The sequence below is a fragment of the Amblyomma americanum genome, chromosome 5, assembly GCF_052857255.1.
Source record: "Amblyomma americanum isolate KBUSLIRL-KWMA chromosome 5, ASM5285725v1, whole genome shotgun sequence".
In the NCBI taxonomy this organism is placed as follows: domain Eukaryota; kingdom Metazoa; phylum Arthropoda; class Arachnida; order Ixodida; family Ixodidae; genus Amblyomma; species Amblyomma americanum.
The window spans coordinates 20386158-20400948 of record NC_135501.1 but is presented as its reverse complement, the minus strand read 5'-3'; the positions used below and the strand labels follow the sequence as shown (position 1 = coordinate 20400948).

General features: G+C 45.2%; 3 protein-coding genes across 3 annotated transcripts in view; 2 read left to right on the top strand and 1 right to left on the bottom strand.

Moving 5' to 3' along the window:
• Nucleotides 1-14791, top strand: part of LOC144134594 (kelch-like protein 10) — a 677760-nt gene that overhangs the window by 58392 nt on the left and 604577 nt on the right. The window lies entirely within an intron of this gene.
• LOC144133547 (uncharacterized) lies at nucleotides 1766-4188 on the top strand. The gene is made up of 5 exons (XM_077666718.1): nucleotides 1766-2223; nucleotides 2976-3105; nucleotides 3179-3313; nucleotides 3456-3683; nucleotides 4177-4188. The coding sequence occupies exons 1-5, from the start codon at nucleotides 1796-1798 to the stop codon at nucleotides 4186-4188; spliced, it is 933 nt and encodes a 310-aa protein (XP_077522844.1). The 5' UTR covers nucleotides 1766-1795.
• Nucleotides 5610-8075, bottom strand: LOC144133542 (uncharacterized). The gene is made up of 2 exons (XM_077666710.1): nucleotides 7973-8075; nucleotides 5610-6949 (listed from the first exon to the last, which is right to left on the bottom strand). Exons 1-2 carry the CDS (start codon nucleotides 8016-8018, stop codon nucleotides 5610-5612), a joined length of 1386 nt encoding a protein of 461 aa, XP_077522836.1. The 5' UTR covers nucleotides 8019-8075.

The window sequence follows — 14791 nt, the reverse complement described above, 5'->3', positions numbered from 1 at the left end:
ACATTTGCCAACATGACCGTTCGTAGCTTAGTAAACAAAACAAGCGAGCTTTAACCATTCCTCCTTTCGCCAGCCCAGACTTCATTGGTATCATGGAAACATGTTTATCAAGCAATATTGAAGATTGCGAGGTAACTCTCCCCAACTACGCAATAGTCCGAAAAGATAGGTTAACACATGGCGGGGAGTTGCTATCTTGACAAAAAGGAGAATTCCATTCGTGGTTCTTCCTGAAGTCAAGGAGGTTGAAGCAATCTTTTCCAAACTCTCGTATTCATCGCGATCAGTCTTTATCGGCTGCGTTTATCGCAGCCCATCTTCAAGCATCGACGCACTGCAGTCATTTCATGCCTACATGCTTCGGCACTTCCCTGGAGGCAAATTAATCATGTTGGGGGATTTAAATCTACCTGATATTGCCTAGAATAATATGCAGCATCATTATAAACACGCAGATGTACTCCTTGTTATCATGCTAACGTTTAATTTGAGTCAGATAACAAATGAGCCAACGCGTGTACAAGGTAGCAGTTCAAGCACACTAGATCTTGTTTTCCTTATAGATTACTTTCCTACAGACAAAGCAAAGCTACAGCTTCTAGATGGTATGTCAGATCACAAAATAACACTCTGCAATATCGCCATTCATGACCTGCCAACGCCCTCAAAATCATTCCTACCATTTCCGGATTTTTACAGAGCAGACGACACCAGCATACTCGACCACCTATCTTACGAATTCTCTTATTTTGAACAGCTTGCACTAGACAGTAGCACTGACACTAAAACACTGTGGCAAATATTCAAACAAATTATAGCTTATTGCATAACTACGTAGCAGTTAAAACTAAGAAAACGAATAAACACAAACCGTGGATAAATCGCAACATCATTCATGCCAAGCGAAAAGTAAAAAGGCTGAGAAAATCTTTAAAGACAAAACCCAGTGTCAAAGGAAGTTCTATTCTCTCAGGTGTAATCAGTAATATGAAATCAAAAATAAAAGTCGCCAAAGCGAACTTTTCTTGCAAGCTAAGTAGCTTCCTGAAAGATTATCCGCGTAAATTTTGGCAATATTTAAACCCTAAGAAACAAGATACTAGGGTGATGAGTCCTGAAAAAAGTAAATCCATAGCAAATTTACTAAATAACTACTTTCAGTCGATCATCACTACTGATGACGGCAACCTACCATACTTAAAAGTTCCCAACACGTGCCTTCAGCCCCTTGCAGTTGATGAGGCTGGTGTACTCAACTTCTTGCTGAAATTTGATTCCAAAAAGGGATCTGGACCCGACAATATATCCAATGCATTTCTAACAAGATATGCAGAATGGATGGCGAAATACTTATCCCGTATTTTCAACAAATCGTTATCTTCATCTTCCTTTCCAGCAGACTGGAAATTGGCCAAAATAATTCCTATATACAAATCGGGAGATGAAGATCAAGTATGTAACTTTCGGCCCATTTCACTTACAAGTACCGTTTGCAAACTACTGGAACACATAGTATTGAATCATATAACATCCTTCCTTGAATGTAATCAAAGTATATCGCCGTTTCAGTACGGATTTCGCAAAAAACTATCTACCGTCACGCAGCTCGTCGAACTTATACGCCTTTTCACTGTTTACAAACACGCGCCTCTGGCGCTCATTGGCTGCTCCCACTAAACTTCCGGCGAAGAACTTCCGGCAGTGTTTTTCAGGCGGCGCGATACGGAGACCCCGACTATCCGTGCGTGTTTTGAGGCTGTGCTTACCTTCATTGTGCGTCGCTTGTACAAAAATAATGTCAAGTGATTATTTTAAGAAGCTGGACACCGAGGCGCAAGTGCGGTACCGCGCGAAACTTTCGTTCAGAGGTGAGGAGCTGCCTGACGCTCTCGACGACGACGTTGTCCGGTTCGCCTTTACATCGGGCCCACGAAATCTGCCGCCTGTGACAGTAGCAGATATTTATTTGTATCTTGTGGAAGGCGTGTGTTTTTACACGAACGAACAGTTTAAGTCTTACAAACTTGAAGATGCGTACAACGCATTCATATGCGGGAAGGTGAAGCAAGTGAAATCTTTCAAGGCGGGAGCGCACGGAGACGGCGTTGTTGTTATTGCGGCGACTGTGGAAGCCAGCCAAACGCTTTCGAAGTCTTACAAGGCGTGGTGCATCGTGAAGGAGGATGGAACCATCGAAAGTGCGCATTGCACTTGCATGGCCGGGTAAGTAGGCGAATCATAATAAGAGCTACAATGCCATGAGCCTTTACCTTGCCTTATTTTTCATTTTTATGAATCAAACCACAAAGAATGGAGACTTTCCCGTTTTCGAAAATTCTGTACTAGTTGCGTTACAGCGCAGAAAAGCGCTACTGTTCGCCTATCTATGCGCGTGTAATGAAATGTTTGCCATACTGCCGTAATTCGTCATTGTAAACTTTGTTTCCTGTGCTAACAGCCGCCCGAGCGCGGCTTTATCGCTTTGCTCGCCGCATGCAGATTTGTCCAGAATTATCTCGTTTTGTTTGTGACACGCTGCCGCATCTGGGCTGTTCTAGATTGTACTTGTCATTTGTAACATGTTATCTCTAACTTTCCATACTGTCTATTTCGAGGATCGCCGAGAGCGCTTGTGATCACCGACGCATATTATTCATTCGTGGGGCGCAACTCAGCCCAATAATCCGTTTGTTCAGGCAGCTGTTATTGGTCTCCATGCAAGTCTGCTTTATTAAAGCCACTACTTTGCGACAATATTCATGTCATAGTTAGCCAGATCATTTGTCGATGCTTGACTGCATGATGTTGCATTCATCCTAATCGAGTTGCCTTGTGGATGACAAAAGTCGTCAAATCTCACCCTCCAGCATTCTTTTGTACAAGGCATTTAAACTTTTTCAAGGGCCACAGTTCTCACCAATAATTACAGTTGTTTGTGAACTTTTTATTTCTCATGTTTCCTACTTATTTTTCAGCCTTGGGGAATGCTGCACACACGTGGCTGCACTCTTGTTTAGAGTTGAGGCAACTGCGCAGTATGGCCTGAATGACCCGTCCCCAACTGATGTTGCATGTAAATGGATTGAGGCATCAAAGGGAAGCACAGTAAGTCTTTGTTTTCATTCTGCCATGAACAGAGTTGTGAGCAAAATTGTAATTGACACTGAACTTTCCACAGGCAGCACCAGTCTCGGAGATTGAATTTTTTAAGCCCAAAATAGGCCGTGCACCACCCCAAGTCAGCGAGGCACCAGACTACTCAGTACCAGTGCTCACGGATGAGCAAGTGTCAAGGTTTCTTCATCAAGTGAAGGTAAGGACTTCTCATTAAATAAATTTTGATACATACGTAGAGAAAAGACACACACAAAAAATGCTCACTGTTTGTGCAACTGTAAAGAACCAGATCCACTGACATTGCAAATAGGGCACTAATTCTAATACTGTTTTTTTAGGAAATTGCACCAAACACTTTGATCCTGACTTCAATCTCTGACAGCGAGGACACAGATTCTGCCCCTGAGACAGCTGCCCTGGAACCTGTACGAGTGGGCAGATGCAAGCAACTCTCTGCGAAACCGCCCCTTGCTGAAATATACCAAGACCTCGACATAGACGAGGGAAAAAAAGTGGAACTGACAGCTACATGCTGTAGTGAAATTGAGGAAGCTACTCGAGGCCAAGCAAGGTCACCAAGATGGTTACAAGAACGTCGAGGGAGGATCACTGCCTCTGTAATGCACCGTGTCGCAGCATGCAGCACAGGTGCAGCAGGCCTTGTTGCGGAGATTATGGGATACGTGAAGACGCCTCAAGTTTCCAACCTGCGGTGGGGCTCCGAAACAGAGAAGAAAGCTGTGCAGGCATTTATAGAAACGGAGTCTCAAAAACATGTGGACTTCAGTCTTCGAGACTGTGGTCTTTTTATTGCAAGGAGCATGCCTTTTATTGGAGCATCTCCAGATGCACTAGTGCCTTGTTCATGCTGTCCAAAATCAGTACTAGAAGTGAAATGCCCTGCAACTATGAAAGATGCTTCACTGACGAAGGGCTTAACTAAACTGGCATATCTGAATGAAGACTTGCAGCTCAAGCATAACCATGCCTATTACACACAAATTCAGGCTCAAATGGCTCTAACTGGGCTGTGTCAGGCATATTTTGTGGTATTTACAGGTTCCTCTCTAACAAAAGAAATCATAAGCTTTGACGAGACATTTTGGGCAGCTACTAAACTCAAGGCAGCAAACTTTTTTTTCACCTACATATTCCCGGAACTACAGTCAATGCACATCTTCAGTCAAATCGAACGTGCAAAGAAGACATGTCACTGCCGAGGCACCAAGTTGGGCCACATTGTGGAATGCTCACTCTGTGAGGCAACATTTCACCTCAAGTGTGTAAAACTTAGACGCACACCTCGACAATGGATTTGCACTGCATGTCAACATAATGGGCAGACTGCTGATGAGTAAGGACAAGGCCAGAGGAGCTAGTGCTGCTGCTTTTCACATTCCCTCTTTGAAGTGTACAGGGTCTGTTCGCTTTACTGAAGTCGTGTCCTCCACAACAGCTGAAAGCGTTGCCATTCAGGCAGCTCTCAAGAAGCTAGGGTCTTGTACGGCTCAACCTGTTGTTATCCTGTCGGATGAATAAAAATCTGCCCTTCAAAGGTTAGAGTGTGGGTTCCCTACCGATGCTTTGTGTCTTAGCGGTCTAAGTTTGTTGCATAATCTGAGCAGCAGAGGCTTCTCTATACGCTTCCAATGTTCAATGGGTGGCCTCGCATACAGGTCGCGCTCGCGCTAGATTATGTAATTTAGTTACTGTAGGTGCCGCTACGGTGGAGCAATTGTAGGCAGAAACCTCAAGGCTAACCCTGTAGCTTACAGCATCTCAACTTAAGCACAAGCTTTTTTTTTTGCTGAACACTCCAAGTGTTATATTTTATCACATTCGAAAGGCAGATAAACACTGCTTGTTTGACAAAATATGTTCACTTCAAGGACTAATGTCGGATGCATTTGTCGGATGTGCAAACTCAAATATAATAGATTTTAAATACAGTACGCCTTCACGTCCCAAGCAGGGAACATATAAAAAAAACTGATACAGAAGCAAACAGCAAGTAAAAATTTGAACACCTGCTCTGAGGACAGAATAACTATACAAGCAGAAAACAAAAAGCCCAATTCTCAACATGTGAGAACAAGCAACAGGAAATACTTAAAAACTGAGTCAAACAATATGCAGTAATTGACTGCAGAGAGTGCAAGAAAATAGAATAAACAAATGTGAAAAGATCAATGTGGGCAACATCAACAACATGAATTATTGTGTACACACAGTGCAGACACATTGGATGTAGTAGAAAAGATAAATACATGCAATGAAAAGCATGGTCACACACACATGAGCACTTGCTGTTCTATCACAGTGTGTGTACACGTAGTGCAGACACACTGGAAGTAGTCGAAAACATAAGTACACACTATGAAACTATATGCAATGATTGTCAGTATGGTCACACACACATGAGCATTTGCTGTTCCATCACAGCATGTCTGTATTCATGTTTCCTCACATCACCGCACTTTCGTGGAAGAGAGTTATAAAGCACTTCTGCGCTGAGAATTCTTAATGATAGGGGTTTGCAGATTAACTAAAGCAGAGCACACCACCACCACTTTATCTATGGTTGCGAGGTTCTTGTCGCCAGTCCTCTTCACGAAATTCAAAGGCAGCACAGTCTGGAAAATTCTGAAAACTTTCAATCTTTGTATGGCCCTTTCAACATGGATGCGCACGCTAGAGACTTTCCTAGACGTTGTGACCTCAGCACCAGGTAGCTGGGCACGATTCTTAGTCAGTGATGGCATGAGAAGTGTTGCACCTCGTGCAGCAAACATCTCACCGCATCTAAATCCTCGGTCAACAAGAAAAACATCCCCTTCCTTGACCTTGTCTAGGAGACCACTGCGTAGAGTAATCTTCTTGTCAGGCGTCCTGCCTCCCCATGCTTTTGATACGAAAGTTATTGCTCCTGAAGGTGATATTACAACTAGTATTTTTACTGTATTATGGTGTTTGTAATGAGAATATGTCTGGCTCCTTGCTGTCATTAATATCGGCCTTTGTATGAATACTTCAGTACAATCAATGATGCCAGTTACACCATCAAAAAAAGGGTCCTGAAACGCCGCTGGCCGATTAGATTGAAGTGTCTGTCGGGAAGGCCAGATTATCAACTTTGTCATGTTTGCAGCAAGAACATCAAGCCATGCATGAAAAATTGAACTGACAGTGGCATTTGAGATGCCAAATCTGCACGACAAATCTTGGGTAAGGAGACCCAAACGAAGTCTCATGAGTACCATGATGAGTTGTGTTTCTGCATAAAGCCATGTGGCACATGACGGCTTCCATGCTGACAGCACAAACTGCAGGAAAGCAGTGAACATGGCTGTAGATACAAACCCTGTGTAAAACTTTACTGTTTTGGCTGACTGCATTACCACTTCTTTGGTTATAATAGCATGGTTTGTATGCTTGTTTTCAAGTTCACCAGCCTTTTGCTTAGCTGCTGAACACTCTTCCTCCAGAGAGGCCAAACGCTGCTTAAGCCTGCCATTCTCTTCAATAAGATGGGATATATTCTGCATGCTGAGATCAGTTTCTGTTTCCATGTGGCAATTCTCTACCACGGAAACAGTTGCAGTCGCAGATAGTGCAGTATCATCCGCGTCTTGTCCTGCGCCAGTCGTGTTGAGCCCACAGTCAAGCACACTTGGCCCAGGATTACATGCAGCAGGTCTGGATGCTTCCTTCAATCCATCCTTTCGAGCAGCGCGTTGGAACCTAGAAATTTTCTGGGCCACATTTCCCGAGGCACGATAAGGAAATATGGAGGGGACATAGTCGGGATGTGTGGGGTCAGATGATGGTTTACCTAAAGAAAGAAAAGAATGTTTGAAAATTAGTAGCCACATGTGCACTCCCAAATGCAAAAAAAACAAAAAAACTGGCTGAAATGCACCAAAGCAATATTGCCCAGGACTTCTCTAGGAAAAGGAAGAAACACTAAGGGTTCCTTGGTATGATTACATACTTTACGTTCTGCATTTGTAAGTAAGAAACTGCACAAAAATATTGAATCAAGCAAGTTGGAAGCATTTCACTCTTTTTACCAGCACTTGCAGGCGATCGAATTAATTTCTCCAGCCGCTGAGAATAGTAGAACAAAAAGTGCATCGAATGATACTCCAGCGTTTTTGGATTTCGTCCCTGTAGAAAAGTTGATGCAGCGAACGGGATCGAACACACGACCAGAAGGTTAGCAACAGACGCCTGAGCAATCGCGCCAGATATGCGCATAAAAGAACACCAACCGAGTTAGGCATTACAACAATAAAATGCTTGGGCCCGCATCGCAGCAAAAACTGCCGCTCATAAACTAAGCATCAACTAAGCGCTCGATTACTAAGCCGGGATACCTGGGTTCGATCCCGGCCATAGCGGCAGAGTTTTGATTGACGCGACACGCGTCTAGAAAGCGACCGTGTGCTGTGCAAATTCAGTACACATTCAAAACCCTCAGGTGGTCTAAATTATTCTGGAGCACTCAACTACGCCGTTTATCATAAGCTGAGTTACTTCGGGACTTTATATGCCCTTAAATCACACACACTCGCATTGCTGCATGATCGAAACTGCACTGCAAGCGTCACAAGCTGGCTAATTGCCCTGGAAATGGCTAAGCGACGCCTTGCACGCACAACTAACCGCAAAACAGTGTTTCCTTACTTCACGGTGCAATTTTTACTGCTAGAGATGCAGCCGCTGATTAGGCGAATGCGGTCGCGACGATTGCCAACCCGCAACGTTCAATCCAGTCAACGTTCAATCTCAAAGCGCACATAAGACGTGCAGGAATTAGCTGCGGCACAAGCAGACATCATAAATCTGTTCTCACCTTGAACGAAATGAGCAGAACAAACATGGGAGCTTTTCGTAGGCATCCATCGGTCCCGCCGAACTGCTGCTATCCAAGCGTTTCTACGCTCGGCGTCTGCCGGAAACCTGAAAGTGCGCACGTGCGACAGGAGGTTGGTTCCAGGTCGCAAGCTGCAACCTGGCACACAACAGCACGGTCCACGTCGTGATGGGGTCACGGAAGATGTTTTTCCACCCGAAAACATAATGCAACAGGGCGACCGCGCCGTACTTTGGCCGTGCTACAAACACAAAAGAAAAACTCGCCTCGACCCTGCGGCTCGCTCGCTCGCTTCGCGGGGAGACCGGAAGTTTCCTGGGTGTCCATCCGGTTTGCGGCGCTGTGGCTCCCCCTGGCGGCTATGAGCCCGTGAAAAGGCGTATACATGACGTTTCACTAAGCATCGACCATCAAAAACAAATTGACCTCTTTTACTAGACTTTTCTAAAGCATTCGATCGTGTATCCCATTAAAAAAGTATTTCTAATGTTGGAATCTACACTTGAGGAAGAACCAATCATTTACTGGATTAAAAACTACTTAGCTAATAGATCACAATTCGTAGAATTTAACCATGAAAAGCCTAACATAACTGAATTTACGTCCGGCGTGCCCTAGGGCAGTGTTCTCTCGCCAATTTTATTCATTATCTTCATAAATGATTTACCTGCTATCATTCCTATTTTAATGAGGATTTTTGCTGACGATTGCATACTGTACCATGAAATTAATTCTCCAGATGGCCATATGACACTTAACAATGCAATGCACTAAAGTCTGTATCTGATTGGTGCGCTAAATGGCAAATGAGTATTCATATCGAAAAATCAGCCATCTTGCGAATTACCAGGAAACATAACGTATCGGACTTTTCATACACACTGAACAATGTCCCGCTTCCCGCAGTTATACAGCATAAATACCTTGGTTTAATTTTATCACCTGATCTTAAATGAAACTTGCACGTGAACTTCATTACATCATCTACACTGAAGCGACTTTTCTTTCTCAAGAGGCGCCTCCGAGACGCGCCGACAGACATTAATTTACTTTCCTACGATACTTTTTTGAGACCTGTACTTGAATATGCGAATATAGCCTGGCTTCTGTTTACAGATAAACTAATAAAGAAACTAGAGGGAGTTCAAAGGAAAACTGTAAGATTTATCTACAACAAATACAGACAAACTGAATCACCCACAGAACTCATAAAGAACGCTGGAATACTTACGTTACAAAACCGCGCCAGGCTTGCACGACAGAAACTACTTTATCAACTTATTTGCAGCATGGTGAAAAGAGATTATACAAGGTATATTTCAACATCAGAAACAAGAACAACGAGACATAAGCACTCACAAACGCTGGAAGAATATCGATTCAACACAGACTGTTTTAGACATTCGTTTTTTCCGTCAGCCATTCGAGAATGGAATAACCTACCATCAAGTGTAACCAGAGACATATGAAGCGCACCTACTAGCTCTACAATGTGCATTATAAATACCATTTCGTCAGCTCCAGTGCTCTATTTGAAGTAATGAAAATTGTTCTTTCTAATGTGTAATGTATTTATGTTGTTCTTATTTCTTTTCCCTTGTATTTTTGCTCCCATGTTTTTTCTCACCGATTATTATTATTATTATTGCTATTAAACCTAACAGCCTCTGTTCACATATAGTTGCAACGCTGTGTTTTATGTACCTGCTGTGTTGAATACTTTTTTTGCTCTTCCTGCAATGATCCCAATTGGGATTGGCAGTATTTATAAATAAATAAATAAGATGATATTTATACTGCTGAGTGTCTTGTACGATTGCCGGGCATCCTGCCATCATAGTTTCTCATCGACCATAGCGATCATCTGGCCAGCCTTAACAGGCCCCTTCAAAGGTTAACTAGCACTTGGAGTTCGTCTGCTGTTCCGAACTTGTAAATCGGGGCGCTTCAAAAATGTCACCACACGGGCAAGCAAAGCGCATAGATGCGAAGCGCCATAACACACCGAGAGTCGCCTGACGCACCGCCAAGTATCGGTTTTCTTTGCTGCCAACATTAAGGTTTTCTGTATGTTTTCCTTGTGCGATAAGAGTGCACTATTGGTTTCAAAACAAACCTTACTACAATATTCAACCGCTAAACCTTCCTTTGTCAGCCTCAGATATTCGTGGCCATTTTGTCCTCTGACGTTATCACGCTTGAACTAGTGATATTGGCCTGTGGCGGCGATACCTGTATTTTGGTTCTGGCTCTTTTCTACCTTTCCAAAGCTTTGTTTTCAGTAAGAGTGGTTTTTTTGTAATCAGGAGCTGGTTTTCTATCGGTGAAGCTGCCTAGTTCGCTGCAGGGATTCGAACCGGGGACATACATTCAGGCGCTCCATAAGCACATTGCGTCATGGTAATTTTTGATTCTGGTGATTGATTGATTGGTGTGTGATAGGCGATGACGGGTAAATGAAATCACTGCAATTAGATGATTAATTAAAGAAATGAAAAAATTGAAAAATTGGAAAAAGAATGTTCAAATGCGTCAAATTGCTCATTATGAAAAGCCACTGCTTGATGATGCTTCTTAAGAAACCGAGTGTAATTGATCAAATTTTAGTTATAAAATTGAAAGAGAAATGAAAAATGCTTTCCGAGCTGTGAAATTGCTCTGAATCCAAAGCCTATCCACTACGCCACCGCGTCACACCATTAAGGTGGAGCTTAAGTTTCCTCTACAATTTTGCTTTCTTCTTTCCACCACACCTTTTTCGCTCGTGTTCGCTCCGCCTTGTTGTGAACGTTGTAAGCTCGGCACATGCCTTTGTTCCCTCGGTATTTTAGATGGCCCCTGGTGCATAATTTAAGCGCTTTTGCGATTTAATGATGTCGACTTCATTTTAGCTTATTTGATATTCACCGTCACTGGTGTAGACAGTGATTACGTCACCGTATAAATTTAAGTGACAGCCCACCGCCTAGTGTCTTCAGACGAAGACTGGTCCATGCTTTAGATTGATAGATAAAGAGGAGGAGGGAAAGACAGGGAAGTTAACCAGAAAGGGTTTCCGGTTGGCTACCCTGCACTGGGGAAGAGGGATAAGGGGGCTAAAAGGAGGAAGAGAGGAGGGGAAAAAGGCATAACACACACACACGCACAACGCTGTCACAATTTGTCACTCAATCCAGTCACTCTCAAGTAGGCAAAGAGTGCCTTGTATGCCTTGAGGGCAGTCGACTGCTGTGGCCACGGACCGAGGATCCGAGGACAACACAGTGTATGTCTTGCACTCGCAAAATGCAGGACACTCACAGAGAAGATGAGCGATAGTCTCCTCACAACCGCAGCTTTCACAGGCAGGACTGTCGGCCATACCCATCCGGAAAGCATAGTGGTTGGTAAAAGCAACGCCGATTCATAAACGTCATAACAATGTTGCGTCGCGACGTCCTAAGTTACGTGGAAGACGAAGGCGCAGTCCAGGGTCCAGTGCCTTGAGGCGGAGGTTGCAAAACTCTCCCGTGTTCCACGCTAAAAGTGTGAGCTCCAGCGCCAAAGGGCGAAGCCCACACGCTGCGCCAGGTCTTGACATTGGGATCCTCCCTGGAAGTCCGTCGTTGTGAGCCGAACGCGCAGCCGCATCGGCCTGGTGATTACCGTTAATACCACAGTGTCCTGGCAGCCATTGAAAAATGATGTCATGACCTTTGGAAACGGTGCCGTGGTACAGTAGACGGATCTCAGCAACAAGTTGTTCCTGCGACCCGCGGCGTAGCGCAGCTTGCAGGGCTTGAAGGGTGGCTTTAGAGTCGGTGAAAAGCGTCCAGTCATGTCGAGGTTCCTGACTGATGAACTCTATCGCAGCCCGTAAGGCTGCGAGTTCCGCACCAGTTGAAGATGTTGGATAGGTCGTCTTCACTTTCATGAAGATGGATCTGGCCGGTATCACCACCGACCCCGCAGAACTGGTCGAGTGAACTGATCCATCTGTGTAAACATGTATGCGGTGACTGTGGAAAGAATGCAGGTGATTCAATGCCTGTTGTTTGAGAGCGGGTAGTGATACACCAGCTTTCTTCGTAATTCCAGGAATATAGAGGTGAACCCGAGGTTCATGAAGACTCCATAAGGGTGAGCACGGTCTTGACGCAGAGTGAACTCCGATGGAAGATACGCGCGATGAGCTTCAATGACTTTGGCGAATGCAGTACGCGTCCTAATTATTGGGAGTGTTGCGAGGTGATGACAGGGAACACGTGTGAGGTGCCGAATATGTGTTCTCATTGTGTCAACAGCAATGTATGTAGTAACAGGATGTTCCCGGGCAACAAGAACAGTTGCTGCTGTTGATGCACATTTAGTCAGTCCAAGGCAGATACGGAGAGCTTGCGCTTGCACACTTTGAAGAGTCTTGATATTTGTCTATCGGAAGACTGTACCGCATGCAGCCCAGAAATAGGGAACGGTACAGTTGCAGCACAGAGCGCACTGATGCGCCCCAGGACTTTCCCCCGAGGAAGGAGAGGACGTGGACAGTCGCAATTAGTCTCTTTCTCATGTCGTAGACATGTGGACTCCACGAGAGGTTCCTGTCGATGACAACACCAAGGAATCTGTGGCTTCTCTCATAGGGAATGGCTTCACCGTTAATGCGAATGCTGTAGCGTGACATTATTTTGCGTGTGAATGCCACAAGTGAACACTTTTCGGTCGAAATGTTCAGGCCCTGCAAGCGAAGATAAGATGTAAATATCGATGCCGCCTTTCGAAGTCTTGCACAAACTTGAGGACGGGTCACCCCTGATGCCCAAATACAGATGTCGTCTGCATATACCGAGATCTGTGCAGATTGTGGCAATACGTCGACCAGGCCGATGAGAGCAAGGTTGAAGAGAACTGGGCTCAGCACTCCACCCTGAGGGACTCCGCGCGAATTTCGGTGTAAGGACGTTGGTCCGTCGGCCGTCAGGACAAAAAACGACCTCTCTGATAAATAGCTGCGTATCCAGCTGAACGGGCGGCCTCCGATCTCAGCAGCTTTCATTGCGTCCAAAATGGCCTGATGCGTTACGTTGTCGTACGCGCCCTTGTTATCCAAAAACAATGCCACGGTCAATCTTTTCAAACTTTTGCTGTGGTGCACCGACGTTACAAGGTCAACCACGTTGTCGATAGAAGAGCGGCCCCGTCGGAACCCAGAGATGAAGGTTGGATAAATCTGATATCGCTCCAAGTACCATTCCACGCATGTGAGCAGCATTCTTTCCATGACTTTGCCGACGCAGTTGGCGAGTGCAATTGGACGGTATGATGAAAGGTCGAGCGGTGATTTCCCCGGCTTAAGAAGTGGAACCAGACGACTGGTCTTCCAATAATGAGGAACTATGCCAGCAGTCAATGACTTGTTATAAGTGTCCAAAAGAGCCCGTCGAGCTTCTTTGCCAAGGTTGGCAAGTGCGGAGTACGTCACACCATATGGCACTGGTGATGACCTTCTACAACAAGCCAGCGCAGCATCAAATTCTTCCATGGAGAATAGTGCATCCATTCTAGAATCCCGTGGGGGTGGAACATTGTTGCAGTGCAGCGTTGCGCCTAGATTCGGAGGGCCTGTTATTCTTGCGCAGAAATCTTCACCTACCTCAACCACACTGCGCCTTTGGTGGAGCGCTACGGATTTAAACGGGTAGCGCTGTTGAGGGTACGTGCGAAGACCCGGAATTACACTCCAAACGCGTGACAAAGGCTACCGCGGATCAAGTGTTTGGCAAAATGTCCTCCACCGTTGTGTTTGCAGTGCCTGAATTCTGCGCTGAATACTGAAGAAGTTGGCGCGGAAAATTCGAAGTCAATATCGGTATAGTTAGCGACAGGGTTAAAGGGGCAGGTGGCGTGTTCCATGGCCTCCTTAATTTTTTGTTCAAGACCGGTAGAGAAGCCCTCTGCGCAAGCAGCCTCCATAAGTAATTTAAAAACTGTCCAGTCAATGCGCTGCCTACATGTGGCTGGGGAAAATGTGGAATGGCCGGTAATAATCAGATAGGTTGGGATATGGTCGCTGCCATGGGTTTCTACATCCGAAAACCACCGGACGCTGTTGTTAAGGCACTTTGAAACGAAAGTCAAGTCAAGCAGCTGCTATAAGTCACCCCTCGTATATAGGTCGTGCTTCCGTCATTCAGGCACTGGAGGTCATGGTCAGAGGCGAAGGACACAAGCTGTCTTCCACTAATGTCTATCCTAACGCCTCCCCACATGGTGTGATGAGCATTGAAGTCACCCATAATAACCCACGGAGCAGGTATAGCTGCCATCAAACCGCTCAATCTTCTGGCGTCGAAACGACTTGATGGCGCCAAGTGCACCGCCAGTAGCGTAAACGTCAGGTCACGGCTCTTCACTGTCAGGCAAACGTGCTGATTGTCTTCGTTCGGAGGAACTGAATGTTGCACATATGTAAGTTTACCTCGAATGTAGACGATGACTTTGCTGGATCTGTTGCACGTGGGTGGTGAAAATGCCTCGTAACCGGATATTCGCAAAATTGCCGGGGTCTTCGGTTCACAAATCACAAGAATGGGGAAGTGATTCTCGTAGACGTAGTGCCGTAAATCGGAAATCCGGGACTGGAGCCTACGAGCATTCCATTGGAAAATGAAAGCTTGCTTGACTTTCTTTTGAAAGGACAGGTGCGAAGGATCCATGATGCCGTCTACTGTAAAGCCGCAAGAACTGGATGTAGCGCGTCCAGCACTTGAAGTGCGCCATGTGCTGCTGGCGTGTGTAGGCTGGAAAGCAGAGCACGCATGG

Coding starts and splice junctions, on each gene's coding strand:
- LOC144133547 (XM_077666718.1), top strand. CDS start 1,796: ATGTCAAGTGATTATTTTAAGAAGCTGGACACCGAGGCGCAAGTGCGG. Junction 3,106..3,178: donor AGGCATCAAAGGGAAGCACA/GTAAGTCTTTGT, acceptor AACTTTCCACAG/GCAGCACCAGTCTCGGAGAT. Junction 3,314..3,455: donor GGTTTCTTCATCAAGTGAAG/GTAAGGACTTCT, acceptor CTGTTTTTTTAG/GAAATTGCACCAAACACTTT.
- LOC144133542 (XM_077666710.1), bottom strand. CDS start 8,018: ATGCCTACGAAAAGCTCCCATGTTTGTTCTGCTCATTTCGTTCAAG. Junction 6,950..7,972: donor TTCTGCTCATTTCGTTCAAG/GTGAGAACAGAT, acceptor TTCTTTCTTTAG/GTAAACCATCATCTGACCCC.